Consider the following 27,541-nt stretch of genomic DNA (forward strand, 5'->3'; position numbering starts at 1 on the left):
TGCGGCCTTGAGAAATGTCTTGGTTAAACTGATCCCCTCCTTGTCACTACCCGTGATGATGATGTCATCCACATAGACTAGAATTACCGTAATTCCTTGCTTGCTGGTGAGAGTGAAGAGTGTGTGATCCGCTTGAGACTTCACAAATCCCCTTCCATTCAATGTAGTGCTTAGCTTGTGGTACCAAGCTCTTGGTGATTGCTTCAAGCCATAGATTGCCTTTCTGAGTCTAAGGACATTCCCTGGTTTCACCATTTCTTCCATCCCCGGAGGTGGTTTCATATACACTTCATCTTCTAGTTCTCCTTGCAGGAAAGCATTCTTCACATCCATTTGCCAAAGGTCCCATTCTAGGTTCACTGCTAATGAGAGTAGAATCCGGATTGTATGAAGCTTGGCCACTGGTGCAAAGGTGTCTAGATAGTCCTCTCCATACACTTGTGTGTATCCTCTTGCCACCAGTCTGGTCTTCTTTCTTTCTGGCTTCCCATTTGCAAGATACTTAATGGTATGTATGAGTCTGCTGGTCACGGCTTTCTTCCCTTTTGGAAGTTCTGTCTCATACCAGGTGTTGTTCTTCTCCATGGCCCTCATTTCATCATCCACCGATTTCCTCCATTCATCATCTTCCATAGCTTCTGCATATGTTCTTGGTATCCATTCCAGGTCCAATGAACTCATAAAGACTTGATGTTCTTCTGGATAGTGAGCTAGGGAGCATAATCCACTTTCTGGATGTGCCACAGCTTGAGCATTGTAGTAAACAAAATCATTTTTAACCCAATCTGAGGCTGGTCTTCTGATCCTTGTACTTCTCCTTAGGACTTGTGTCTGCTCAGGTTCATTACTGCTGCTTGGTTCTCCTTCTTGAGCTTCAGTGTCTGGTTGTCCCATCTCATCTTGATCATGAGATAATACTGGGTTTTCTTCAGGTTGAGCTTGCGCCGGTTGATCTTCATTCCCCCCTTCATGGTCAGGATGAGAGTCTTCAGTGTTATGAACCATGGTCTCTTTATAAGGAGTAGTGTCCCGGCCTTTCTCTGGTTCCTTTTCTAGGTTAATGCCGAGTCTTTCCATAAGAATCTTCAGGTTGTTAGCTCTGTCCGAGGCAGAATGAGATAGATCTTTGAGTTCCTCCCAACTCTTCTGATCATAATAGGCCTTGGATTCCATGAACTTAACATCTCTGGATACTAGGACTCTCCTTGTCTCTGGTACATAGCATTTGTACCTCTTTTGGTGCGTAGAGTATCCAATGAACATTGCCTTTGTGCTCTTTGCCTCCAGTTTGTTTCTTAGTTCTCCTGGAATCAAAACAAAGCACACACACCCAAACACACGCAAATGATCAATTGATGGTCTAGATTTGTTTAGTACCTCATATGGGGTGGCATCAAAGAGGACTCTTGTAGGTGTGCGGTTGATTAGGTAGGTGGCTGTGACTACTGCATCCCCCAAAACCGCTTGGGTACATTTGTATGGAACATCATACTCCTTGCCACTTCCATCAAGTGTCTATTCTTTCTTTCAGCCACACCATTTTGTTGGGGTGTGTAAGGACAGCTGGTTTGTTGAATGATTCCATGTGAGGCTAGATGTTGTTTGAAGGCTGTGCTAGTATATTCACCACCATTATCTGATCTAAGAATTTTAATCTTAACATTGAAATGGTTAGTAATATAGTTCTGAAAATTTTAAATGCTTCTAGCACCCTATCCTTAGATTGCAACAAAGTGATCCATGTGTATTTAGATTTTTCATCAATGAATGTCACAAAATATTTATGTTGTTCTCTAGATACACATGGAGCAGTCCACACATCAGAGTGAATCAAATCAAAGCAGTTTTCATATTGGGTTTTTGATTTAGGAAACACAGTTCTGCAATGTTTTCCTAATATACACGCTTCACACTCATTTTTAAAAGAAATACTAGGCAACAGGATGTTCAAGGCACGAGAATGGGGATGTCCTAGTCTAGCATGCCAGATTTCATCTTTAGGGAATTCAGAAACAGAATGAAACACACACGATAATTGAGATACAGGTCTTGTGTCCTCAAGTAAGTACAAGTCTCCCTTGGTAACACCTTTGCCAAGCAACTTACTAGAATCAATATCCTGAAAGTATACACTGTTAGGCGTGAAAGTAACTTGACAATTGAGATCATTAGTTACTTTTTTAACAGACAGTAGGTTTGAGGCAAATGTAGGCATATAGAAAGCTTTAGATTCTTTATCAAACAATCTAAGTTCACCTACACCTTTTATTGGAATTTTATCTCCATTTGCTATCATCACATTTCCTAAAGCCGGTTCTATGTTCTTAATCAGTTCTAAATCACTTATCATGTGATGAGAAGCACCAGAGTCTATAACTAAGGGCTTAGCCGATTTAAAATTATTCATAGAACCATTTGCATTGTGAGAAGCATTAAGGGAGATACCAAGAGTTTTAGATATACCAGATTCCTTGAGAGCCTTGATGAGAGCGGTTAAGTCAGACTTCTTGATGGTCTCATCTAGATTGGCTCTTGGCGTGGCATAGCCTGATGTGGAGGCAGTAGCTCTTCCCACACCTAGGTTGCTTATACCCATGGTGATTGGTGTTGTTGGCTCAGCACCATCAGTTGAGAAGTTGGCTCTTGCATCTTGGTATTGAGGGCGGTTGTCCCTAAATTTGTTGGGCTTGAGGTGCGGATGTAGTATCCAGCATTTGTCCTTCATGTGGCCCTTCTTCTTGCAGTGATCGCAGGTCAAGTTTTTCTTCTCATCTAGCTTGTAAGCTGCCTTGTTTGACACGGCTCGTTCAGCTTGATGTGCCATGTTTAAGTCTCCCTTGCCTCCAAATAAGCCCACAGAGCCTTCTTCCTTCTGAATTTGAGCGCATACTTCATCCAGGTCAGGTAACTTGTCAGCTCTCAGGATGTGCTTGATTAAGCTCCCATAAGATGGATTAAGCGTGAGCAGTAGTCCAAACACTCTGTCCTCTTCACGCCTGGTTAAGAGAGTGGCGGGGTCGGTAGTATGTGGTCTGAGTAGTTCCATCTCTGCCCAAAGAGACCGGAACTTGCCAAAGTGAGGCTGGAACTCCATATCTCCTTGGTTGAGGGTATTGATAGCTCTTTTTACTTCAAAGACCCTTGTAAGGTTGGAGGTATTTCCATACACTTTGTAGAGTGTATCCCACAGCTGCTTGGTAGTTTCACAGTAGGAGTAAGACTCCATGATGGCGGGTTCTAGGGAGCTAAGGAGCACTGTGAGAACCATGAGATCTTCCTGAGCCCATTTGTCTTCATCAGTAGCTACCACAATCTCCTGTCCATCTTCTCCTTGGGTGGTTTGTTTTGGAGCTGCTTCTGCTGAGACATGACTCCACAAACCCTTTCCTCCAAGGGCAATCTTCACCATCCTGGCCCACAAGAGGTAGTTAATCCCCTTCAGGGTCACAGGTATGCTGATGCGGTTGTTGTTATTGTTGTTGTTGTTCTCCATCTTGGGGATTTACTTGGTCAGAGGTAGAGTTTAAGAACTAGAAACAGAGTTTTGATTTTGCGGAATTTAGAAAGGTTTCAAGATTGTTGCTGCTCTGATACCATGATAATTTGTGGGATTATGAGAGCTTCTAAGTGTTTTAACCGTGATGAAGCACACGAACAAAGTAAAAAAAAGGAGTGAAGTAACCGTAAGTATTTGAGAGAGAAGAGAAATTTGAGAATTTAAGAGAATGAGAGAATTTGTGAGATTGAGAGAATGAAAGAAATGTTTGTATTGAATTGTGTGTTTAATTGTGTAACATACATGGTGTATTTAAAGGAAACAAAAGCAATAAGCACTCAATGGTGGAAGAATAAATAACTAGTAGTGGACTAGCCACTCCTCCCCATTTGGTAAGTGATATGGCCACTCCTCCCACTTCCTCCACTAACTAGTAGTGGACTAGCCACTCCTCTCCATTTGGTAAGTGATATGGCCACTTCTCCCACTTCCTCCACTACTTCCCTTTGTTTAATTCTTCATGTCAACAGCGATAGATAGCAAGTACCCAATGAAATGGCACGTCACCGTCAGGGCCGGCTTAACTGGTGGGGCCAGCAGGGCGACCGACCAGGCCCATGCACAAAAGGGATCCATAAATTTTTTAATTTCTTGTAGCATTTAATTATTTTAGGTTTTAAAGATAATCATTAGAATTTAAATTTCCGCATGGTCGATTGAAAATGGGTAACGGGGTTGAATAAAAGTTTTTTAAATTTTTCAATTTTAGGTTTTAAAGTTATGTTTTCTTGTTTTGTACACAGTCATAAGAAATAAATTATATATAATGGTTGTAGAGCTAAACCGAAACCATATTGTTATTTGGTCATTCACTTATTTGTTAACACGCTTTCATCAAAAATCATTGTATGCTTGAAGGTGGCCAGGAAGAAAACCCAACAGATTCCTAAATACAGTTCAACTCATATCTATTTTTCTTAATATATTTTTGTTTTTTAAATACAGTTCAACATATATTTGTTGGTCTTTCCCAGCTTTGTTTTTTTTCTTTTGGATATTCAGATTCCTATTCCTAAGTGTTATTTTTCCTTTTATTTGAATTTTTTATTCAATCACACAAAAGGTGCTTCAAGTAGATTTGTGAAAAGCTTAAGTGCTGATTAAAATTCGTATGAATAAGGTTTTTCGGTCAAATGATTTAGTTTCTGTTGGTTTTAGATTAAGACATTAGTTATTTCAGTGAGCATAATAAGATGTTACACATTTGTTTTGTTTGTTTTGATTAACACAATTGTTTTATTTTGTTGCAATAAGCCATATTTTTCTTGCTTTACGGGACAAAAAAAAAATTTCACCCCAGGGCCTAAGAAGAGTTTAAGCCGGCCCTGGTCACCGTGAACTTTCCTGCCTTGATACCATCGAGACATATCTTGGCTACTTCCTTGGTTTTCATTGAGCCTGAGGATGCGGCTATGATGGAAGTGAGCTCTGGTCTCTTCTTCTGTTCTACAAGACCAAAAAAAAAACATAATCTCTCATAATGAGAACAGAGTAGTTTCTATGTTTCTTATAACTTTGGCTTTCCTTCTTCAAACCCAGGTGTGTCAGTGTCTGGAGGAAACAGAAGAGACACATGAATGTCATGAGATATAACTTCTTGCTGCAACGCTTGCGCTAATCCCTGAAGTCCAAACTTGCTTGCTGAGTATGCAGTGTAACCATAGATTCCTGCCTGAACATGTCAAACACACACACACACACAGGCAATCACAAAAGTTCTTGATATATGGAGATTATAAACGAACCTTACCAGCTTGAGAGGAAACGAGAGAAATGGAGGCAGGGCCACGACCTTTCATGGAAGGCAAAGCAGCCTTGATCACATTGAAGCTTCCCACAAGATTCACATCGATCATAAACTTGATTTCCTCCGTACTCTGCTTCTCAAGCTCCTTTCCTATAAACACGCCTTGGTTGACGATCAACACATCGATCGGCCCTGATTGGTTAACCGCTTTGGAAACGGCGTCGTAATCACGAACGTCGGCAGAGAACGTGGAGACCTCGACGCCGGCTGATAGCTCGATGGATCGTTTAGCATCGGCTAGCTTAGAGAGGGAGCGTGCGAGGATGGAGACTCGAGCTCCCCCGGCGGCGGCGAGACCGATGCCGCTTGATCCGCCGGTTATGAAGACGTGGCGGGACTTGATTGGGATCTTGGACGTACGATCAAAGCTAAGATGATGAGAAGAGAAACGATGAAGAGAGTGAAGAAACGGCCGCCATGTGTAAGTTCTTTAGACTTGTCTTTTATGTTGATGTTCTTGTCTCTGTGTGAAAATATATTCTGTTTTCAAATCTTGTCTCGATGGTTGTTGGTTGCTGTAATTGATATTATTGGTTTATTTACTCTTGTCTGTCATTGTTTTACGTTTGCATTGCATCTCTGTTGATTCATGTTCAATGCTGAGAGTTTGGTCAATCTTTAGGCATCTCTATGTTGACGTTCTTCTTGTCTGTGTGTGAGCTTATCTTTTTTTTTTTGGGTCAAAAGTGCGAGCTTATCTTTTTACCTTTATCAATGTTCTATGTGTGAAAGAGGGAATATGTGATATTTTATATGAAAAATGTGAGTGAATCATCATATTATTTTGCTGTAAATAGCAAAGAAGAAAGGGAATAATGAGAACTAATAATGGCAGGGAGAGAGGGAGATGGGCATGTGAGTGTAAGTGGCATGGCATGACAGAAGGTGTGTGAGCTTGTGACAGTCTTTTTGGACCTCTTTCTTAGTTAAGATTAGATCTGACTTTTCTTTAATAAACAGACAGTGTGGCAAACTCGGCTGTGATGTCCCCAAGATATTGATTGATTGGACAGAGACATAGAACATTTGCTAATTCCACATGGGGGTTTGTCTTTACACATTCCTCCATTAATCTTTTGTTGTAATCAACCAACAAGATTTCGCAACTTGATTTTTATTAATCCTTAAAAAACATATTTTACAAATAGAGAAGTCAGTGAAATATCATCTCTAAAATAACCAAGAAAGAGTTGCATTAAAACAAGAACAAGCTTGGAACACATCTCCAAGTACCTTCCTTCCTTATAGAATCTTTATTCTTCCTGATTTACAAACAAATAAAGCTTATGCATCTATAAAAAAAATATTATATTATTATATGAATCAATCACACCAAAAGCAATGAATCTTGCAGAATATTTGTTAATTTAATCAAGAGTAGATAGATGCTGCATCTCTGTAGGTTCTTCTTGGGAAAGAAGCATGAACGTTACTAGTTACCATGCTGCTCTTGTTGTTGTGAGTGGTGAGGGTACCTCTCAAGTTGTCATGATTCTGCTGATACTGTTGTCTGTTTTTATGAAGAGAGTGTTGTTGCTTGTTGTTGAAGGAACTAACCCTGCCTTGCTTAGGATGATGAGGTCTTCTTCTGGCCTGAGAAGATTTAGGGATGAAAACACCAGTCCCTTTACTCTGTTCTTGATGATACATATATGGAGCCGTTTGGTAGCCTCCTCTGAACATACTCTGTTTACACAAAGATTTCAAGAAACACATGCTTAGAGAGGTATCTTTAGAGGGAGATAGAGAGGTTAATTGTGTGTGGACACAGGACCAAACCTGGAACGCGAGAGGGGAGGAGGAAGAGAGTGAAACGGGGTTGAACTGTTCATCTTCATCCATGATGAGAAGAGAGATCTGTTTGCTTATGTCTGCGAAGAAGACATCATCATCAAGCTCTAACTCCATAGCCATATCTACCTTTCTTGAGACTTGGTTGCTCTGTAGAAACAAGTCTTGTGTGTTTTTTTGTTATCTTTGCTTCAAGTGGAGTTCGAGGGCACGTTGAAGGAGTCAAATAAATAGGCCAGGAAGAGAGAGAGGAGCATGTGGGTGGGAGAGTGGGGCCATTAGAAAAAAAAGAAAGAGATTTTGAACAATGTAAATCTAATCTGGCCAAGTCCCTACAATACATAGCATGAAGGACACAAGTAGGTTGTGCATTGATGTTATCCAGTTGTTAAGTGTTATAAAGATAGAAATCAAAGTTCACAAACAACCCATATCCACTCTGTTTTTATAACAATATCATATACTTAACAAAAAACTTTTATAGCTTTACTAAATTACTACCAATATAACTAAACTGAACCAACAAATATTCAGATACCTTATTGGGAAAAAGGGGGAAAAATCTTTGCTAGAGCCATAAGGAAGTTTTTGTTATGTATCCTAAAAACAGCCACATCTGAAGACAGTTTGTGGTGAGCAATTGAGGAAATGGACACTAGACAATTTGGATTTTGGAGAGAGAGAGAGAGAATCAAACTCATTGATATGATATGGTTTGAGGATAGTGTTTGAGTGAAGTAGGGTCACGCACCTATCATATTTGATGATAGTTCATAACTTCATATAAACCATTTCCCAAGCAAAGCTTGATGGTATAGGTACACAATTATCTATTTTATAATCACTTTCCAATTAAAAGAACACACAAGTTCATATCACTTGGGTTTTTTTATTGTTAAGATAATGATTTTAATTCATTTTGGGGGTCTTTGATTAGTGATTTGCATGCTCAAATCTTGACCTTTCACTGGTGATAATGAACAAACAAGTTATAGAACTTACCTTATCTCTTCGACCCATACTATAAGGTTTCAGAAAAGGCTATAGTTTAAAAGTCTCCAAGATCATATGAAGGGAAAGGTGCAAAGTGTAAGCAAGTATAGCCACAAACAGAAGAAGATAAAAAAAAAAAAAAAGGAAATATAAAAACAGACAAGTTTTCTAAAAAATGTAAAAAGGCAAGTTGTATAATAAATAAATTCTTTAAATTAGTTTATTTAAAATTAAAAGAGTTGTTTTTATATAAATTTCTGGGGAAAAAAATCAGTGTTTAGTTCAAAAAGAAAATCACAGTGTTAGATGAAAAACTGACTTGGAATTTGATAGTTGGAAACGTGGAGCATCAGGACATATGAACTCAAACATAAGAACAGCTTGTTTCAGGCTCTATGTTATTTCTTGTCAGAGATACAGACACATATTGGAGGTTAAGAATAATCATATAAAACCCATCTGTTTCAGGCTCTTAGGATTTGCTGTCACAGCTATTAACTACAGAACCAAAAAAAAGACCAATAATGAAAACGGGACAAAAGTCAAGCTTCCCAATTATCTTAATGGATCTTGCTGCGATCAAAGGGGTGTTTTTCTCTTAGAGTTCACTCTCAAAATGGCTGTATCCATGTCTGCAACACCATCAACTTCTTTGAAGACAACCCTTAGCTTCGTTAAGCTCGACTGTTTCTCTTCGTTCTTGAGGGCTGTGCCAAACACATGAACAGTGTCCTTCTCGACTCTTCCCATGAGGTCATAGAGCGGTTTGCTTAGGTTTGGTCTGTGCATTTCTTCTAGAACCGGAGGCGCCTGCATGTAGAGGCTGTCTTTGCCGTGTTTGACACTTGCTTTCGACAATAGAAGCTTCGGATGTTCTTCAAGCATGTCAATGAACTAGGAGAAACAAAATGGCAACTGAGACGCAGAATTTTAAATGGACAACATAGATGTACTTAGCACGAATAACTCAAGAATAAAGATATAGCCAAAAGGGTAGTATACAGCTTGGAAACAGTGAGAAGATTAACTAAGAACAATCAGATCCAACCATTGATACAGGGATGAAATATGGCACTAGAGAAGAGGATAAGTGAGCATATTAAAGCAACCAATGGCTAAGAAAATAAGGATCATGGAGGTATTAAATGGAGAACGAGACAATAGGGCTAGAGGAAGGACCTTTTGCAAAGTAATTGAGGTGTCCAGCTCTATCAGAATACCCGGACCACATACAAGACACTCCTTGTCTCTCTCAAATTCAGTCACTTTAGTGTGGAGACCCTCTCCACCATTATACCTTGGGAAAATGAAAACCAACCAAATTGTTTCAGGATAACACTCAGCTCTTTGCAAATTCTCTAGTAAAATAAGAAATAAGTAAAACCATACGTCAGATAATTTGCAAGTGTTTTGCTACATCCAGATACAATCTTCAAGGTTTCAAGTGCACAAGCTGCGGATATGATCGCGTTGGTGGATGCAATCGCAGGTATGATGTTTTTAACCACACCCTATATGCAAAAAAACAAGGGTTCTCTCATCATAGTTCCTTATTGAATATAAACTGACGCTGCATGCTTAACAGGTCACACTTGCTTCAACAGATTACTGGAATTTTTTTAGAAATTGACAGAAACGTGAGAAACATACTTGTGTGAGAGAGTATGTGACACCAGGAATTCCAAAAAGCTCGGCTCTCTTGATAGCCTGCGAAGATAATGCAAAATATGATATAAACCAAATTTAAAACGCAAAGCATAAGAGAGCAAAAGAAAGACTTACCTCATCATAGACCCACTTCATATGTTCCGGCTCATCAGGATCAAATGATTTTCCACCATGAACCTTCAGGAAGAATAAACTATTACTATAGTCACCGCAACAAATATATATATATATATATATATGCCCTTGGAAAGAGTCTCTTTCATAAAGAATCTATTCACATCACATACCTCATGCCACTTAATGAGATGAGCATACTCAATGCAGTGAGCTGCATTCCTAGGGGTTTCAGCAAGAGTGCACAAAGGAAACTTCACTTGAGGTGGGAAAAGCCAAATCGTGCACTCAAAACAGGGTGTAACACCAGGGACGATAACTCTAGCATGACCCTTGAAGCCTTCGGTTCCTCCATCTACCATCGGCTTGATTGTTTCACTCCTCGGGGTATCATCCTCATCATACTCTATACTCCAACACAAAACAAAAGATTAGAGAGGAAAAAAAAACAAAAAAAAGGCAGAGAGAAGTTAAAAAAAATTCCATACCAAGAAAGCCACAAGCTACACCATTGATGTATCTCCGAGCTTCGATGGAATCAAGACCAAGAGCAATGATATTAAAATCGTTATAAAAGTCAAGCTCTTTGTCTTCTATACGTGAAAAATGCGGCACGATCTCCACCCCGCTCACTCTCTCCATCACACGCTTTGCTGCTACTTCTGCCTTAGGCTTTCCTACATCCTCAAGTCTAATTACAAAGACACACAAACCAAACCAAACCAAACCAAACCAAATCAATCAATCATATATGAAACTATTAATCCCTACATGAGAGGAAGAAGGAGAAATCACCTGAAGAGGAACTGGCGATTGAGATTGGTGACTTCGATTCGATCCATGTCAATCACATCCAGATTACGAAACCCGGAAAGAGCCAAGTCCTTGAGAAGCTCACAGCCCAATCCACCCGCACCAACCACCAATACTCTCACATATTCTCGTATATCGTCTCTCAGCTGTACAATGAAAATTCATCTCATCAAAACCATAAAAACGATACAAAAAAAATAACAGAAAAATTTCAAAGAGAAGCAACGATAGATATATGTAGATGAGTGATCAAAGGGTTTTTTTTTTTGTTTACATCGGTTCCGGGGAAGAAGCCGGGGCCGACGAGATTCCCAGATCTAAGAAGAAGCTTGTCGAGGTCTCTCGACTTACTCTGAGGAGCATCCATTAAAACCATACGAGAGAGAGTGTCGATTGATTCAGAGAAACTGATGACGGAGGAGAGCTCCAACAATCCAAGGAGGCGATACACGCTGCCACAGAGAGTTCCGAAACCTCTCTTGCGACACGATCCTTATACTTACTGGGTCAACCATGGGCCTGGGCCCAAAACTATATTATATTTTAGGAAAAATGTTAATTAATTATGTTAATTTGGCTGTTTCAAGCTTTTGTCTGTCTATATTAGAAAAAATATTAACTAATTGTTAATTTTGGTGGACTTTTTTTACTATTTATAAAACTTTGGAATATTTAAGCAAATCACATCATGTTGTCTTGATGATATTGTCCCAAGATTCGATTAAAATATGGGATTTAATCAAAAAATAGTTGATATGCTACAACCCTAAAAAACAATCAATCTTGTATAGGCTGTTGGATTCATATGAATAACTTAACTCTTCCTATTCTGTTCAGTAGGTAATGTAATTTTTGTATTATGAATTTATATGAATAACCCGATGAAGTAACTCGAATCTTTTGAAGGTAATGAGAAGTATCTTTACAACCAAGGATGCTTTTAACCTATTCAGTAACTACATATATCCCCCACCCAATTAACCTAATCACCCAATCAAAAGCCTCAGAGTTTTAAGGTCAGGCTCTGAACAACAAGATGCTATGTAAAGGTGTCTGAATCACCACTGTTTGATCTTGAATAGCCTTCACGCTTAAGAAACAACGCAAAGAGAATCTCGTTCCACGCATCAGGAACACCAGGGAGACACCAATGGCTACAGTCTTGTCTGTGTACCGGTGCAGGACTAGCCGACCCCAAGTAGTACAGTGACGGGTGACCATCGTTTCTTTGAGCAGCCATGGCAGTTATGTTCAGCAGTTTCAGCTTAGCCGCCGCCTGTGATGATGTGTTCGAGTGGTAAAGAGGTGACAAGACGTCTCCAAGGAGCTTCAGATGTTCCCATGTCTCTGGTGGAACTAGAGAGGCTCCAAAGTCAGGCAGCGTCTCCATATGACACGTTCCTCCGCTTCTCCAATCTCCTCCCCTGAAATGCACTGGAGCAAATGTGCGGAACAAGACTTGCGTTTTGCTTGAATCAACCTCTTCTTGTATCCACTTCACAACGGTCTTCATAGCTCTTCGATAAGCATGCTCTATCTTCATCTTCATCCTCACTTTCGCTCCTTCTTGAAAGTAACAACCTCTGCAAAAATAACAATCGGTCAGGGAACCAAACACAAACAGATAGGTGCAAAGATTGTTAAAGAAAGAAGATAAACCCGCGGATAGTTTTCTCATAGTTCCACCAATGCCCAGTGTTAAACACCAACACATCCGCGTCTATCCACTTGTCAGCATACCAATCCATCGTCTCCAGCTTAAGAGTCGTCTTCACCTTCTCCGGATACCCTTTAGGCGGACGGCTCTGGAGAACCAGAAACGGTGCTCTGTAGTACTCAACGGTGCAGTTGTAGTCATGAAACTTGAAGACAAAGAAGCCCATGTGCTTAGTTATAGTCCTATTGTTCACTTCGTAAACCGAACCCTTGTTCTCGACTCCAGAAGAGAGCATACAAAGAAGAGACTCCCACTGGTTCCTCCCAATCGAGTCTCCAACGAATACTAGCCTCTTGTTCCTTAGCTTATCCAGCATCAACTTCGCATCAAATCTGAAACTCAAAGCAAACTCTTACTTTACTAAACTAATCAAAACGCAGGAGAAACGGTAACAAAACGCAGGAGAAACATTTACCTAGGCAAATCACAGTGAGTAGGTTGCCATCTCCACTTGGTGTAGAACACATCGAGTCTCCCGAACTCAGTGCATCTGAATCCTTCGTCAAGAAAGGAGCAATCTTTGGACTGATACAAGGGATACGCTTCGTCCCAGACCCATCTCCCATGAAACACATCACAGGCGTTCCCACTCTCATCAAGAAACTCAGCTCTGTTTCCGTTATTGGTATCTCCAGAGCCAACATCGAGCTCCTTGAGCCAGAGGAATCTATCGGACTGATTCGAAAAGTCGCGGCTTTTGGTTTGAGCCACGCTTGTGTAGTCGAGGTAGAAGAAGCTGAAGACTAAACACAAACCCACCAAGAAGAAACCCAAGACTCCCAGTGAGGGCTCGAAGACGAGTCGTAAGCGCTTGAATCTCTTGATTGCTTCGGGGATTGGTGTGGCTTCGTCGTCTTCGAGAGATGGGTTCTTCGACATCTGTGTATTAATGAGGATACAGCTGCTGAAAGTAGAAGACTTTACTCTTCTTCTTGCGGCTCTTTAATGAGAAACAAGAATGGCCAGAGAAGCTGGAGAGGCAGCGTTGCTTGAGGAGATTTTAGATTCAAGGCTATGTTTAACTGTTTCGGCTCGCTTTCAAAATCTAAGCAAGTGATAAAACAATAAAGAAGACTCTCTTAACTTTTTCTTGACCGTCTCGTTTCTCGAAAAGGGAGAGAGAGAGAGAGGCTTGGAGAGAAGTATGTATGAATCGTGGGTCCCTTTTTAAGTGGTGGGTCCCGCAGATCCAAAAGATGGCGCACGCGCGATCGTGGCGCGTTACACAAGTGGTCAGATAGAGGTGGGGTCGAAAACGGCGTCGCTTTACGGTGCGCATAAGAAACGGTTAAGTCGTTTGGCTGGTTGTAGTATTGGTGTTAACGCGATTAGTCTTCGTTTACCTTTTTCATTAACCGAAAATAGCGTTATGGTCATAATGGTTCGAAAATAATCAAATATCAAAAGGTTCTTAGCAATAAAGTTAAAAAGTTGGTTTGGTAGATTCAATAAAAATGAACGTGGAAATAAGATGGAATCTTCTAATGATTAAAGAAAAATTAATTAATTTAGGAAGCTCGGAGCCGTCCATGCCGGAAATTAGCATGAACACATCACATGTCATGTTTGTCTAGGGACGAGATTCAATGAGTCAGAGAGTGAGAAACGAGAAGAGCTTGCGTACCGGCCAAGATCAAATTACCCTTTATTTAGTCCTCTTACTATGAGATCTCAAGATCATTAAAAAGGCTTTTATGTTTATAAGATGAGTTCAAGGTAATAATAAATGTTTTTTTATAATGATTTTGTCGAACCATGAAACGTAGAAAGAGTGTAAGAGATGATGGATCTCAAGGTAATTCCATTTACACTTGTTGCTTTCTCTTGTGTTGACCTTTGCGATCTCTGCAGACGCTTTTCTCGTCGTAAAAGCAGATCTTTGTAGAGACCAAGAAGAACTATAATAGGAATGGACTAAATAAGGGCTGGGTTTATATCTTCTAGGTAGGCATGTCCAATATGCAGAGCCGGGCTTGTGGGTATGATTTCGAAACATTTGGATGGGGCCCCCATTTGGTGGGGCCCCTTTTTTAAAAAAACCTTTTGTATATATAGGTATATTTATATTATTAAATAGTGTTAAATATATTAAGTAAGCAATAGTTTATATAATAATAAAATTGTTAATGTATTCTATGTTATATAATATGTAAAATTGTAATAATATAATTAAAATAATTATATATTTATGTTAGTAAACTTCAAACTTTATATTTTAAAGAAATTTACATTATTTTTTACTAAAAATCACTAAAAATATCTTTAATTTTGAATAGGACCCCCACACCTCTAGGACCGGCTATGCCAATATGATAAAACCGAACCGAACCGAAATAGACAATATAGTATGGTTTTGGTATATACTATATAAACCGAATGAATATAATTTTATAAAAACCGTAGGATTTGGATATGGTTTGGTTTATAACCGAATAAACCGATCAAAAGTAGAAACATGTAAATATGTACATATTTTATAACGTCATATGAAAATTTATTTGTTATATAAGTTATTCTTTTGTTAATAATTATTACCATACTTTTATAGTAATAAAGAATCCTAATTTGAAAAACACTTAAAAATATAATTAAATAACAATTCATCGGCAACTGAGGCTTCTTATTTTTTTAGTCTTTTTCTTTTAATTATTTTGATTTCTTTTAGCATTGATTAAATTGAAGTGAAGGTTATAAATTTGATGGATAATAACTAGAAAAAAAATTCACAACTTTTTTCTTATTTCATTCGAAGAAGCATGACTTTGATGAACATTAAATACGGAAGAGTGGAAAAAATTTTCTTTCATACTCTTCTTTTGTTTTATATTTTTTTTTCAAAATTTCGAGCTTTGATTTTAATTCTAGATTTGATTATTTCATCTGAAGGTATAAGCGTTTTTATTTTTTTTATTCTTTTATTTGAAAATATAATATTTTTTTAATAAATGATTGTAATGACAATATGACTCTAAAAGTTATATAATATGATCTCAAACTAAATAATTATGTTTTGGTATAAAACCGAATAAACCGAAAAACCGACGGTATATAAACTGAACCGAACCGAAATAAATATGGATTTAGAATGGTAGTTATATTTTACTAACCGAAATACCGAAAAAACGAAAAAATCGAACCAAAACCGAACTGATATCCGATTGAACACCCCTACCTCCAGGGCAGGGCTGGGCTCTAAAACCCTTTTTAACATCCCAACAAGGAGCAAACCATGCACAAAGTTTGGAACTCAACTACAATTCTATTCTTTGAGTTTTATAAGTTCGAAAATGATTTAGACAATCGATCATAACTGAGATAAAAAAAAAAAAAAAGACAAATGGTGGATAGTCACAGATTGATCTTAACGTTGTTCCTAGCAAGTTCACAAGAAACTGATATGATCTACCTTTTCTTCTCCCACCCCTCCATATTGTTATTGTCCCACCTCGCCTCCTATTGTTCATCTACAAGACCAATGACTTGAATACTCAAAGTTCTCAAGGGTTTGGTTTGCAAACCGATTAGAGTAGCTTAGGACCCTTAGGTAGCAGTTTTCTTAATAAGAATCACTATTCAAACAGAGTCAAATTTTTTAAAGCGAGATGAAATATCTGAACTTTCATTGGAATCCGAGCAAAGACACGTAACCATCAATCATGCACGGAATAACTCTATCTCCGGTTACAGAGAAACAAACCAAACAGTCCATAAATGGATGGAAAGATTTGAATTGCCTTGTGATTGGTCCTGGTTTGTGAAGGGATCCGTTTCTCCTGGTATTCATTCCTCTGCTTCTGCCTCATTACATTATGTATTTTAACGTGTCAATGCTTTGGTCCAGAAATGTGTGAGTAAATCATATGCTTCTTGCCAAAAAGTTCAATGTTCCTTTTGTGGTAGATGGGGTAAGCAGTGACATATAGTGTAAAGATTGGATCAATCAGCTCGGTTCTTCTCCCAAACCATTTGATTGTTTTGTCTCTTCATTGTTCTATTTTAAAACGCTGCAGGACGGACTGATTCTTGTGACAACTTCCATTGATCTTGTCAACAGGTATCCACTTGCTGTCTTAACCCCAAATGTAGACGAGAGTATAAGCGTCCGGTTCAGAAAGTGCTGAATTGTGAAGTGGATGAACAGAATGCTTGGCCTTTGTGTCAAACAGTCAATATCATTAGGTTGATCCGGTTTATTCTCTCTGGGAGTGGGAGGTGAGTTATTCTTTGATCCAGTATCAATAGGTTGATCGGGTTAAATGTCTAAACTTTTGTAGCCGCTACATTACATGTATTTGGTTTCATCTAGTGTGGCAGTGTTTCTTGTCATGGGCGAAACAGCTTAAACCAGGTCCTGTAAGGTTAGATATCTCCTGCTCTGATCTCAATCATTTTCTAGCTCAGTCCATTTTAACACTCTCTGAAAATTTCAGTTCCTTTGAGAATCCAGCCATCTTGGGATGCATATGGCTTTTACAAAACATAAGATATTAGCTCTCACTAGCGACATTATCGAATGTTTAGGGGAGAGGTATGGATTTATTTCTTACTGAAGCTTCTGCAGAAACTACAATTTTTTTCTTTATTAATATCATCGGTTTTTTTCTACAGTTTGGAGGATATCTGCCCTGCATCTTAATCTGAAGAACACATGAAATGGACTTGTTTTGCCTTCTACTACATCTTATTCTCTATGAGAAACTTCAAAGTTGTTCATGTTTTTATTCTGTTGCGTCTTTTTCTTCAGTACTGTTATAAATAAAACCTGAAGGTTGTGATTACCAAATAAAGACTACTACTCAATACTCAGGACACATTATCTGCAATCTCAATATGACTTCTTAGAGGTTTGTGTTTAAGACTGTAGACAGATTGAGAATTGCAAGACTTACTGAAGAAACACAAGATCTGAACATGAGATAAAAAAAGGATCAAGAGAAGGTAGATTTTGATTTTTGAGGCATAACTTATTGGGACAAAGTCACTACAAACACCAGAAGAGACAGACGCAGACTGTACAAAAGAGAGAACACACTACACGCATCATAACCAACCATTGATAACATTTATAAATAAAAAAACTCATAGAACAGCTTCTTGTTTTCTCTACATCATTATTTTGTTTGCTGTTGGAGTTTAGATATTAAGAGAGATGGATCTTGATTTTAATCAATCTCCATGTGCAAGAACTGCTGCTCCTTCCACCTGTTTCAAACACCATTGTTTGTGTTATGAGCCTTTTTAAATAATGTTGCTGACAAAAATAAAATAAAAATAGATATAAATGATTTGTTCATGAAGAATCAAATCAATCAAATCACCTTGAAGGTGGCTCCCCAAATTTCTTCCTCTCTAGCAGGAATGGCAGTGATCTTGTTCTTAGGGTTCTCAAAGCTCCTAAGCCCACCTAAGGCAGTCGAGTAAAAACAGCCTGCAACCCACGCACGCACAACCATTCAGACTGCCTGTAATATCCCAGAAGTCTTGAACGTGGGAGTGAAACAAAGAACATGAAGAAACAAACCTTGAGGGAAAGAAGCAAGAGATTTGCCACAAGCACCTTTTAGCAACTCAATATCATCAGCAAATGCCACATACCCATCAGCTGTTATCCCCCAGTACAATGGTACCTTACCTTCTTGGTCCTGCAGCAAATTTAAACCAATTTTTTTACCGCCTAATTCAATCAAACCTCACCGTAAAAAAGGGTGTTAAGAAGAGCTTACAGAGGCTACAAACAGAGTGGAGGTTGATTTATCAAAGACCACGAAGGCAAAATCGCCACTTAGGTGTGACACGACGTGGTTGGCTGGGTAAGGAGCTCTGTCACGGAGAGTCTTGTAAGCCTCAATGACCAAAAGAACCTCGTTTGCATTCTTTGCAAGCCCATATTGTTGTTTAAGGCTTCCTAGGTTGTCAAGTGAGCCTTGGAACAAGCAGAATATCTCATCCTTGGCCCCAAATGACCTGCATCAATTACACACAAATACATATTTAACTCATCTGAAGGAAGTTATTGCAATTGATAATGAGAATAGTCAAACAGGTGAGTCAGCATCGGAACTTTAAATAGACATACAATTATGAATGTATTGGTATGGGCAGGGCTAAGAGCTAAGAGCTAAAGGAAGAAAGTGAGGCATCATAATTCGTAAGGCTATCTATATTAATGCTTGTGGGGTTCAATTGTAGCCTGATAGGGTTTGGTGGACCAGCAAAGCTGCCTCTGTAGATTTGCCATATCCAAAACACATTGTCCCTATAATTTACTTGTGGATGGATTTTGTGATAGAATAATTTGTTTACCACATGGTCATATCATTGAGAAATCTGATTCATGGATAGTAAATAGTAATTATACCATATCATTGGTATTGTAAGAAGAACAAAATAAAATTATATAATTATTATGATAGTATGATGATCCATCAATTATGATCTCATGTCCATGTAGACGTCTTTGTCTATGAACACGGACCAAGTTTTGTCTACTTTCAGTTTTATGGCTGATGTGTAATGACTTATTTTCTACCACAATCTAGAACTTCTTCCCTTTGTTCTTAAAACTTTTATTTTCTCTGTGCTATTATTATTATGAGTCATGAGAGACCGGTCAATCATCTTTGACGAGCAACACAACTGTTGAGACGTGTCGCGCCACAGTCACCGACAAAGTCAACTATTAGATTTTTAAATTTAAGGTATCTAATTTTTGGGATCTTTCAACCTATATTTTTGTAGGTTATGATTCTTATGAACATAACATGTAACTATGTAACACTTGATATATATACATCTTTGATGAATAAAATTATCTGATGAGCAAACAAAAAACACATGGATACATACAAGATTTTAAAGTATCCTTTTTAACCATTGGCATCTTTCCTTGGATAAGTATTAAAGATATTTCTTTAACAAAAAAAAAAGTATTAAAGATATTTTAAAATGTATTTTTCGCCTATGAATCCATCCACAGTCCACACAGTTAGGATCGATGTATTCTATAAAAGTTACACCTATGATGATGTAGCAAATAAAATCTTTTTTTTAAAGTAAAATCTGGACTTACTCTTTGGGTCCACACACCCCACCACAAACACATCATCCTAAGTTTGTGGAGTGATTAGGTAAATCGGAATCTAGAATTATAAAATACGTGTATTATCTAAATGATTAAGATAATTAATGATATTCACTAATTTCTTATCTTCTCTGTAATTTTAGATAAGAAAACCGGTGTCTAATTGGTTGTTACATGCAATTGGACCATACGTCGTTAATTTTTGTTATGTACAATATTAATTTAATCATCAACGATATGAGAAGCTGGACGATGATTTCACCACCGTCACAAGGTAAAAACTTTGGAAACATAGTCGGCTGATTTCAACGAGAAATGAAAACGAACAAATAACGGGTGACTCACCTTGGCCGGAGAGGACTCTCTTTGTGGTGGCTGTACGCAAGCTGCACGTAGTCGCCGACCTGTACGGACACGGCAGAGGGATTTTTCTCTACGAACTTGTTGACTAGGACCGATCCGGTTGTCTTCGGCGACGGAGTTCGGTTCCCGGCAGCCACCAGCTCTTCCGGCAATGATACTATAGCTCCGCTGAAAATTCCCAACATTTTCTCTCTCTTCCGACGATACCAACTAAAACCCGAAAAAACTAGTTTTGTGGAAAATTAAACTGTTTGAGTTCTTTTGCTGCTAAAGATGTATGGGACATGGAGGTTGTGACAAAAGAGATCAATGGTGTTTAATTATATAGGAGGAAGACGAAGGATATCGTGGGTAATTTCGTCATTTTAGCTTCTCCTGAATCTTCTATTAATTACACGGAAATTAACGTCCTGACGTGTTTACATGTGGCAGTGAACTAATACGTGGGGTCCATGCGGGAGGGATGGAATCATTCTCGAGCGTTAGATTCAAGTTATATGGGACCTGTGTCATTTGTGGTCTCTTGTCTTATCCAATCTCCTTTCTCAAAGACCTAATTATTGAAAATTTGCTCCAATAAAATAGCTTTTTATTTATAAATTGTAAAATACTGGTGAATTTAAATTTTACTGGTGAATTCTTAACTTTTCATTTATAAATTGTAAAACACTGGTGAATTCTTAACTTTTCATTTATAAATTCTAAAATACTGGTGAATTTAAATTTTACTTATTTGAAATTTATTTTTTTGTTTCCATTTTTAAGCTAACAACATACACTTTGCGTAAAACAAGAGAAGGGATAACAACATCCACTTTGATGAATAAACACAGTTCTTACTTCTTACACGTTACCACCCTTTTCTACCTTTTTCTTCGCCATATTTTTCATACATTTAATATAAGAAAACCAGCAAAAACTCGTAAGTGAAATTAAATACGTAACTGGTGAAATGTAACAAGCACAAAACATATAAGTAATTATTTTGGGAGAAAATTTGGCTATTTAAACCAAATTTAATATTGACAATGACAATTACGAACAACTAAATAAGATAACTAATTTTCGGGGAAAATTAAAACTGTCAATTAATTAAGCGATGTATCACCATATTTTCCTAGTTTTTCAAGGTCATTTACTAAGTTGATTCTATTGAAACTAAACCAATCACCATATAAATTTTAAATTGGTGTTAGTGTGTTTCAACTTTCAAAACCATTATAAAAATGAAGCATTTATAAATTGAACAACTACAAGATCCGGACTATACCTGTCTCACTCTACTGTAAAAAAAAAAAGAGTGAGACGTAAGAATAATTATTTATATAATAAAAGTTCTTAATTTTCAAGATAGAATCATTATAATTTCATCAAAGATTCAAAACCTTGTGCTACATAATTCTCAACAATTTGGAGCTTTGTAATATTAATTTAAAACTTTCATACGTATCCTAAACAGCGGCTGTAGTTTCAGTTTCAACTTTTTTTATAAAAACAAAAACTCAACTTAATTAATATATCATTAAAACAGAATATGTGTTGACAGTGAAAAAAAAATGAATCTATAATATAATCATCTGCCTCATCTCTGCCTCATCTCTGAGACGACACGTCAGTATTTTGATGGATTTCACTTTTAAAAAGTGTGAAAAAGTGTGAAAAAATGTGAAGCATGTGACTCGAACTCGAGTTATTGACATATAAACACCAACAGTTATACCACTAAACTAAATGATACTTTGTATATTGATGACCGAAACTAATATATATTTATGAAGGTCGGAAATATTTGCTTCTTCGGTTTTCTCTGTGGTACCCACACTTAATTTTTTTTATCTAATGATTTAATAAATACTTTATAACTCACATTTTTAAATGAGCTTCGTTAAAAAAAGGCCCAATATAGACCTCTTTGGTCTGTAAGCGTTCTCTTCAATGGAAGTTTAAGACTTTCAATTTTTAATCATCGGATCATGACTCATCTAAAAAACACAGATTGTCTCTTTGAGTTCCATGAATCAGTTTATCTTCTTTAGTCTCTACATCTTCCCATCTGTAATAAATTCATCATCAGTTCTTTTATTTTGCCTGATAAATCACGATTGTGTGGTTTTAATTTTATTTAGTCATCCTTAGCTTGCATCCTTTGATCTAACCAAGAAGAAGAAGAAGACATTTGTCGTTCAGGATGCCATCGAGGACTCAGCTGAGTCACACGGGAGACATACTATCTGTTGCCTGATTGTTCAAGATGAGTTTATGTGCTGTGAAACATATTTGTTTCTTTTCACCAGTTGCTTTGTTTAATCTTTTTTTCCTGCAAATAATGATGGTTTTGACAGTTCATTTACGGGAGCCAAGAAGTAAAAGAAGAAGAAGCCAGTGAGTGTTTGACATTTTCTGTCTTCCTGAGTTTTTTTCCATTCATTAAACTTGGATTTTGAAGATTATGTGCCTCACATTCTTTTTATTTTGATGGTTGTTAGGTTGAATGAAGATCATTAAATAAAGAAAATGTCGATGCTCCAGAAGATTTGGAGGGTACTTTATATTTCTTTCTCTGATAATTCTAGCGACATAAATTTGAACCTTACAGAGGGTATATTGCAGAGCATCCTAATGACGAGGAAAAGGTAGAGAGAATTGATCTGCACCAGCAACGTTACCTGTGGGAAGGAAGTGACATGAATTACTTATACGACGAGGTAAGCATATCATTAGATGGTTTGCGGTCCATCTTTGAGAGCCGTCGATTGTAAGTGTCTATCGTTTTGAAGTTGCACGACACTAAGACGTAAAGAATTACTAATCATGATTACCTTACTAGCAGAGTTCTTTTGCACAGCTATTGTCAATGGAATTAACACTTGAAATTGATGGTGCTATATTTCATATTCCAAATGTTAACGCAAGCTCCAATGTTGATTCTCAGCTTTAACATGCCAAAATCACAATGCAGTGGGTGTTGTAACGTAATTCAGTAGACACAAATGTTCAGTTGAAAAAAATTCCAAACTGTATTTATGCATCAAACTTATCATCCATAACATAATAATATGATTTTTCTGTGCTAGGAACCGTTTGTAAATAAATGTCTCGGATGTATATGACTGTTGAGTTTGTTGCTTTTGACAGTGAAATCACTAAGCTTGCAATATGTCAGGACAGCAAAAGCATCTCAGCTGATGGTTAGCTTTACAATTTCATTGGTTTCTTTTTCATATTATGTTGGATGAATTATTTTAGCTAACAAATATCGCAACAAACCGCTGGCAATAACTCTAATAGATTTATATATACATTTAGAATTGGAAGTTTGGTGAGAACAGGAACAAGTACTTCTGTCACGCTATTGGACAGTTATACGTCATTTCAAGAGAATTGATTTCTTATATTTCTCATAATCAGTAAGATTTTAACTGTTTGTCTACTTTGCATTCATACCTCATTCTCCATCTAACTTCTTGGTGCTACTATATAATGATCAAATTATTTTCTGCACAAATAGGCAAGTGGGGGTGTTACGTTGGGTGCTTGGTATATTGGGCTTGGCTATACAAAGTCTGTTGTGACTCTAAAACTTTTACCTCATTTAACATTGATTCTGGTTCTTGGGAGAATTACAGATTGTGAATGAAAGACACAAGTAGGGAACATATGTGTAGCTGCGTTCGACTCGATATGTAGCGGTATCTGCAGATCCGCTGATCCCATTGTGGAGGTTAACATGCAATGTGTTGACCTAGAAATCATTATTTGGAAGCTACATTTCGAGGCCTTTCCTCAACATATAAATAGACCATAGACAGAGTTTGATATTTATAATACTCAGTGATCATGGAGTCTGCAGAAAACAATCTTTTTGCATGTTCTATATGGAACCAAGAGATATATCCTTTGTTTGAGGATTGTATTACGATAGCTACTAACATAGGAGATGACTAGAGAAAGAGAAATGAGTATGAATCTCTTATATGGGTAGCTTTTGTAAACACATTTGGGTTTATTAACAATTGTGACAAGCAATTATGTTTATAGTAAAGGAAACCCGTCGCAGCGTCAATAACAAATGCGCCTGTTTTTTGGTTGTTCGGTATTGAAATAGCTTATGGGTTTTCTAAATCAATATAATTGATTTGACTAAAGCTATCTTGGATGACAAAAAGAAGGATTGCAAGTTTAATAACTTTTACTTTAGACTTCAATTTCAACTAAATTATAATCAGTCTTTTATCCATATCATCTTAGTTATAAACGTAAGGATTTATTAGAATAAATAAACCGTTTCAACAATATTTAATACGTGATTTAATAAACAAAAGAACACGTAGAATTTTTAGGATTTAAAGAGATTGGAGATAATAGTTAATGAATATGAAAAGAATACGAAGCAGATGATGAAAAATGATTCGAGCAAATTAGTGGCAACACAGAGCTAAGCGAGATAAAAATATCAATCAATAAAGAATGAAAGAAGAATGAGCAAGGTTAAGTTATTACACAAGCCAAAACTAAGACAAATCAAACGACAGAACGTGAAAACAAATGTAAACAAGACAAGAGGAGATGGTGGAGATAAAATGCATTGAAAAACTGAATGCTAGATTAGTAAGCAAGAGACAAAAAGAGATTAAAATGCAAAAACTCCAACGATCCCTAGTATTAAGAATGTTAGAACAGTGGGACGCCCATTGTTTTGTTTTAGTGCTTGGCCCACTGCCTTTTAGTGAATTTACCTTTGCACATTTCCTATCAGTTAATATGTGGTTTTGTTATATATTCTCCTTAAACATTTTACAATGAGAATAATTTTAAATATAATATATTAGTAGATCGCTAGAAAATTGAGATTCGAAAGAAGATACATCAGCAAGATAGAGAACGAGAAGACTATGAGGTTTCTTTTGGAGAAAAACCTGAACTAATAAGAATCCGATATTAGACAACTTTAAATCGAGCTCTCCTTCTTCTGGTCACGCTTCGAGTGGAGTCACGACAGAGATCTTCTCTTCTGATGAAGAGACCAGTAGTTGCAATAGTTTAAGAAGAAATCTTTAATTTAGTTAAGTTACAAAAAAGAGAAGCTTCTCTCTCAGACACGGAAACCAAGGAAGCCGCAACGGCAAAAATGAGCTCGTTCTACCGTTGTTTCTCCGGCACGGTTGGTGCATTCTCTTCCTAGTTGAAGCTCCTCCTCGTCCTTGTCTCTGGCCGACGATTGTGCTCCTTTCACCGACGTCGAGTTCGTTTGAGTTTTTCTGATGGCTCTGCTCCCGCTACCTCCCTCCGCGCCGATGAACCAGGATCTGGTCTTCTCTCTCGCTCGCCGTCGGTGGATGTTTGCTTCGGTGCTGTTAAATCCTCTTCACCCACGAGATCCTCCAGATCCACCTGACCCACCGGACCCAACAATTACATCCCAATCAAAGCCACCGTCTTCATCCTCTCTTCGAGATCTTCACCAGACGCCGCCTCACTCCTCCCCACCTATTTCACTTCCCTCCATCTCCACCTCCGGATTTAGGGCATCATGTTTCTTCCACGAGATCTACTACCGTGGTTCAAGAACAGAGACAACTCAGATCTGTCTCACCGCTATGGTTCTGGTATGCTCCGGTGAACGCAATGCCCCATCAGTCGATGGTTCATCTTCCTCTCACGGCGGCCTTAGCTTCCACTCCGACTCTGGTGAAACCCTAATCGGGAGCTCTTTTGTGAAGGATCGCATATCCTTTGAGTCTCCTCTTACTGCATCTCATCGAAACCTTATTTCAATATCCAAGCAGTTAAGGCTTCAACCCGACTATTCCAAATCTCACTGCCTCTTATCCGATGCTTACTCACTCACGCTCAACGGAAACGAGTACGGTGACAGTTTGCTCAAGTTTCTTCCGGTTACAATAAGTTGGCCTAGACACGGTAATGTCAAGGTCCGAGCTTCTGATCCGATTAAACCGTGTACTTCGTCACCAAACTCCATTGTCCTAAGCTCTTAGAAAGTGAAGCTAAAGTTAGAGATTCACCTAGTCTCTTGGGTAAGTCTTGCAGTTTTTAGAGCTGTTCGTGTGCGTTTCAATGATAAATCCAGGCAATTAAGGCCTTTTGATACTATTGCGGTTGAGATAGACTCTCCTGCATCCCTCTCCACGAGAGGTGAATCCTTTTTGGTGTTCAAGCCAGTATTGAACTCCTCCAAATCCCTTTCACTAGGGTATTTCAAAGTCGTCTCAGACTATTTGAAGCTCTTCCGAGCTGTGGTTTCAAAGATTCAAGTGAAGATTTTTTGCCGATCTCTCTACTTTGAGCAAGTATCTCCTTTAAACACTTCTATCTCATGTGTTATTGCTTTACTGCTTCTTCTTTTGTTCATTGTACCGTTGAAACTACTCCGGTTTGTAATCGTTGAGACCTTTTAGATTTAAATTAATGAAATTTGTGACAAAAAAAAAGACAACTTTAAATCAAATCATCAACCATTAATCATAGATTACTGTTTCTGTGGAGGTTGTACTAAGTTATAAGTCTATAGACTAACCCGTCCCGTTACATAGTGATTTTTTTCTAGATTATTAAGAATATCGGAAAGTTGATAAATAAATATAAAACTATTGGACTACCGACTACCGACTACCGACTACCTTAAACCAACCATATATATCTACTCATTAGACAAGCAAACTCAAGATTTCAGACTTTAGCAGTACGTAGATTGATCCACAAGGTTCGCTGTAGAACAACATACACAACCTTATGCATTAACTGTTTGCACACATAACCAACCCATCTTACTTTGTAACTATTTTTGTTTTCCTCCAAATTACGTAACCTAAACAATAATCAAACTCCAATAAAATTATTAAGCCTTCAGTTGAATACAGAAATGGGTGAGTTGCTGAAGAATACTACCATTAATTGGTTAAGAAAATGACACGCGCAAACAGTGGAAACCCATAACACAAAGTAAAAGGTTTGGTGACAACAAACAACCATGAAATGTGTAACAATAGTTATAACTATTTCGTGCCAAATATCAAAGACCACAGTGTGGACCAGAGACACCACTTAACCAGGCCATTTATATCATACCATAATTGCATTAACTGTTTAATTGAATCAACTCTACCAAACATCCTTCTATTAACAAAACGAATGAGAAATCTTCCAATATAATTCGTTTATCCTTTTATAACTCAAAACATACCTCATTTGATACATGGCAACATTCAATTCGTCTATTTTCGATTAAGACATTGTCTCACAGGTCCTATTTGACATTTCCAGTGGACAGTGGCCACGAATTTGGATGATTAAATTATTGTCATCTTCCTATGTATATAGTATATTTTGACTTTTCTCTCAGATGCAAACTAAAATCTTAAAATTATATTCTCTAAAATCAAGAAGAATATTGATAATAGTGAGAATCAATGACTGACGTTATCATTTTGTTTTATTGATGTTAACATAATACATAATTAGTTTTTATATAAATAAAAATACTAAAGAAGGAACAAGTTGCATTAATTTCTTATCTCATCATAAGAAATAATTTATAGAAAGTATAAATAAATAAATACGTGAGCAATGGCAACCGTGGACATGGGAGTGGGAACTACAAAAGCTGAAAACGACTTTGAT

At 37.6% G+C, this 27,541-nt stretch overlaps 5 protein-coding genes across 5 annotated transcripts; all 5 read right to left on the reverse strand.

The window, feature by feature from the left end:
• Nucleotides 1–5,063: 5,063 nt before the first annotated feature.
• Nucleotides 5,064–6,432, reverse strand: LOC106433640 (3-dehydrosphinganine reductase TSC10B-like). Its single transcript, XM_048768126.1, has 3 exons — nucleotides 6,326–6,432; nucleotides 5,302–5,731; nucleotides 5,064–5,228 (listed from the first exon to the last, which is right to left on the reverse strand). The coding sequence occupies exons 1-3, from the start codon at nucleotides 6,430–6,432 to the stop codon at nucleotides 5,064–5,066; spliced, it is 702 nt and encodes a 233-aa protein (XP_048624083.1).
• A 29-nt stretch (nucleotides 6,433–6,461) lies between these two features.
• LOC111209982 lies at nucleotides 6,462–8,318 on the reverse strand. The gene is made up of 2 exons (XM_022710129.2): nucleotides 7,143–8,318; nucleotides 6,462–7,049 (listed from the first exon to the last, which is right to left on the reverse strand). Exons 1-2 carry the CDS (start codon nucleotides 7,275–7,277, stop codon nucleotides 6,735–6,737), a joined length of 450 nt encoding a protein of 149 aa, XP_022565850.1. The 5' UTR covers nucleotides 7,278–8,318; the 3' UTR covers nucleotides 6,462–6,734.
• A 188-nt stretch (nucleotides 8,319–8,506) lies between these two features.
• Nucleotides 8,507–11,256, reverse strand: LOC106433658 (NEDD8-activating enzyme E1 catalytic subunit-like). The gene is made up of 9 exons (XM_048769010.1): nucleotides 11,017–11,256; nucleotides 10,725–10,888; nucleotides 10,418–10,620; nucleotides 10,103–10,335; nucleotides 9,930–9,992; nucleotides 9,798–9,854; nucleotides 9,537–9,658; nucleotides 9,327–9,444; nucleotides 8,507–9,041 (listed from the first exon to the last, which is right to left on the reverse strand). Exons 1-9 carry the CDS (start codon nucleotides 11,116–11,118, stop codon nucleotides 8,727–8,729), a joined length of 1,377 nt encoding a protein of 458 aa, XP_048624967.1. The 5' UTR covers nucleotides 11,119–11,256; the 3' UTR covers nucleotides 8,507–8,726.
• A 368-nt stretch (nucleotides 11,257–11,624) lies between these two features.
• Nucleotides 11,625–13,581, reverse strand: LOC106433630 (protein trichome birefringence-like 11). The gene is made up of 3 exons (XM_013874461.3): nucleotides 12,875–13,581; nucleotides 12,402–12,791; nucleotides 11,625–12,325 (listed from the first exon to the last, which is right to left on the reverse strand). The coding sequence occupies exons 1-3, from the start codon at nucleotides 13,336–13,338 to the stop codon at nucleotides 11,782–11,784; spliced, it is 1,398 nt and encodes a 465-aa protein (XP_013729915.2). The 5' UTR covers nucleotides 13,339–13,581; the 3' UTR covers nucleotides 11,625–11,781.
• A 3,804-nt stretch (nucleotides 13,582–17,385) lies between these two features.
• LOC106433660 (stem-specific protein TSJT1-like) lies at nucleotides 17,386–20,293 on the reverse strand. Its single transcript, XM_048769011.1, has 5 exons — nucleotides 19,886–20,293; nucleotides 18,183–18,423; nucleotides 17,981–18,101; nucleotides 17,778–17,887; nucleotides 17,386–17,661 (listed from the first exon to the last, which is right to left on the reverse strand). Exons 1-5 carry the CDS (start codon nucleotides 20,086–20,088, stop codon nucleotides 17,626–17,628), a joined length of 711 nt encoding a protein of 236 aa, XP_048624968.1. The 5' UTR covers nucleotides 20,089–20,293; the 3' UTR covers nucleotides 17,386–17,625.
• Between the last annotated feature and the right edge of the window lie 7,248 nt (nucleotides 20,294–27,541).

This window comes from Brassica napus, chromosome C9 (assembly GCF_020379485.1).
Source record: "Brassica napus cultivar Da-Ae chromosome C9, Da-Ae, whole genome shotgun sequence".
Classification (NCBI taxonomy): Eukaryota; Viridiplantae; Streptophyta; class Magnoliopsida; order Brassicales; family Brassicaceae; genus Brassica; species Brassica napus.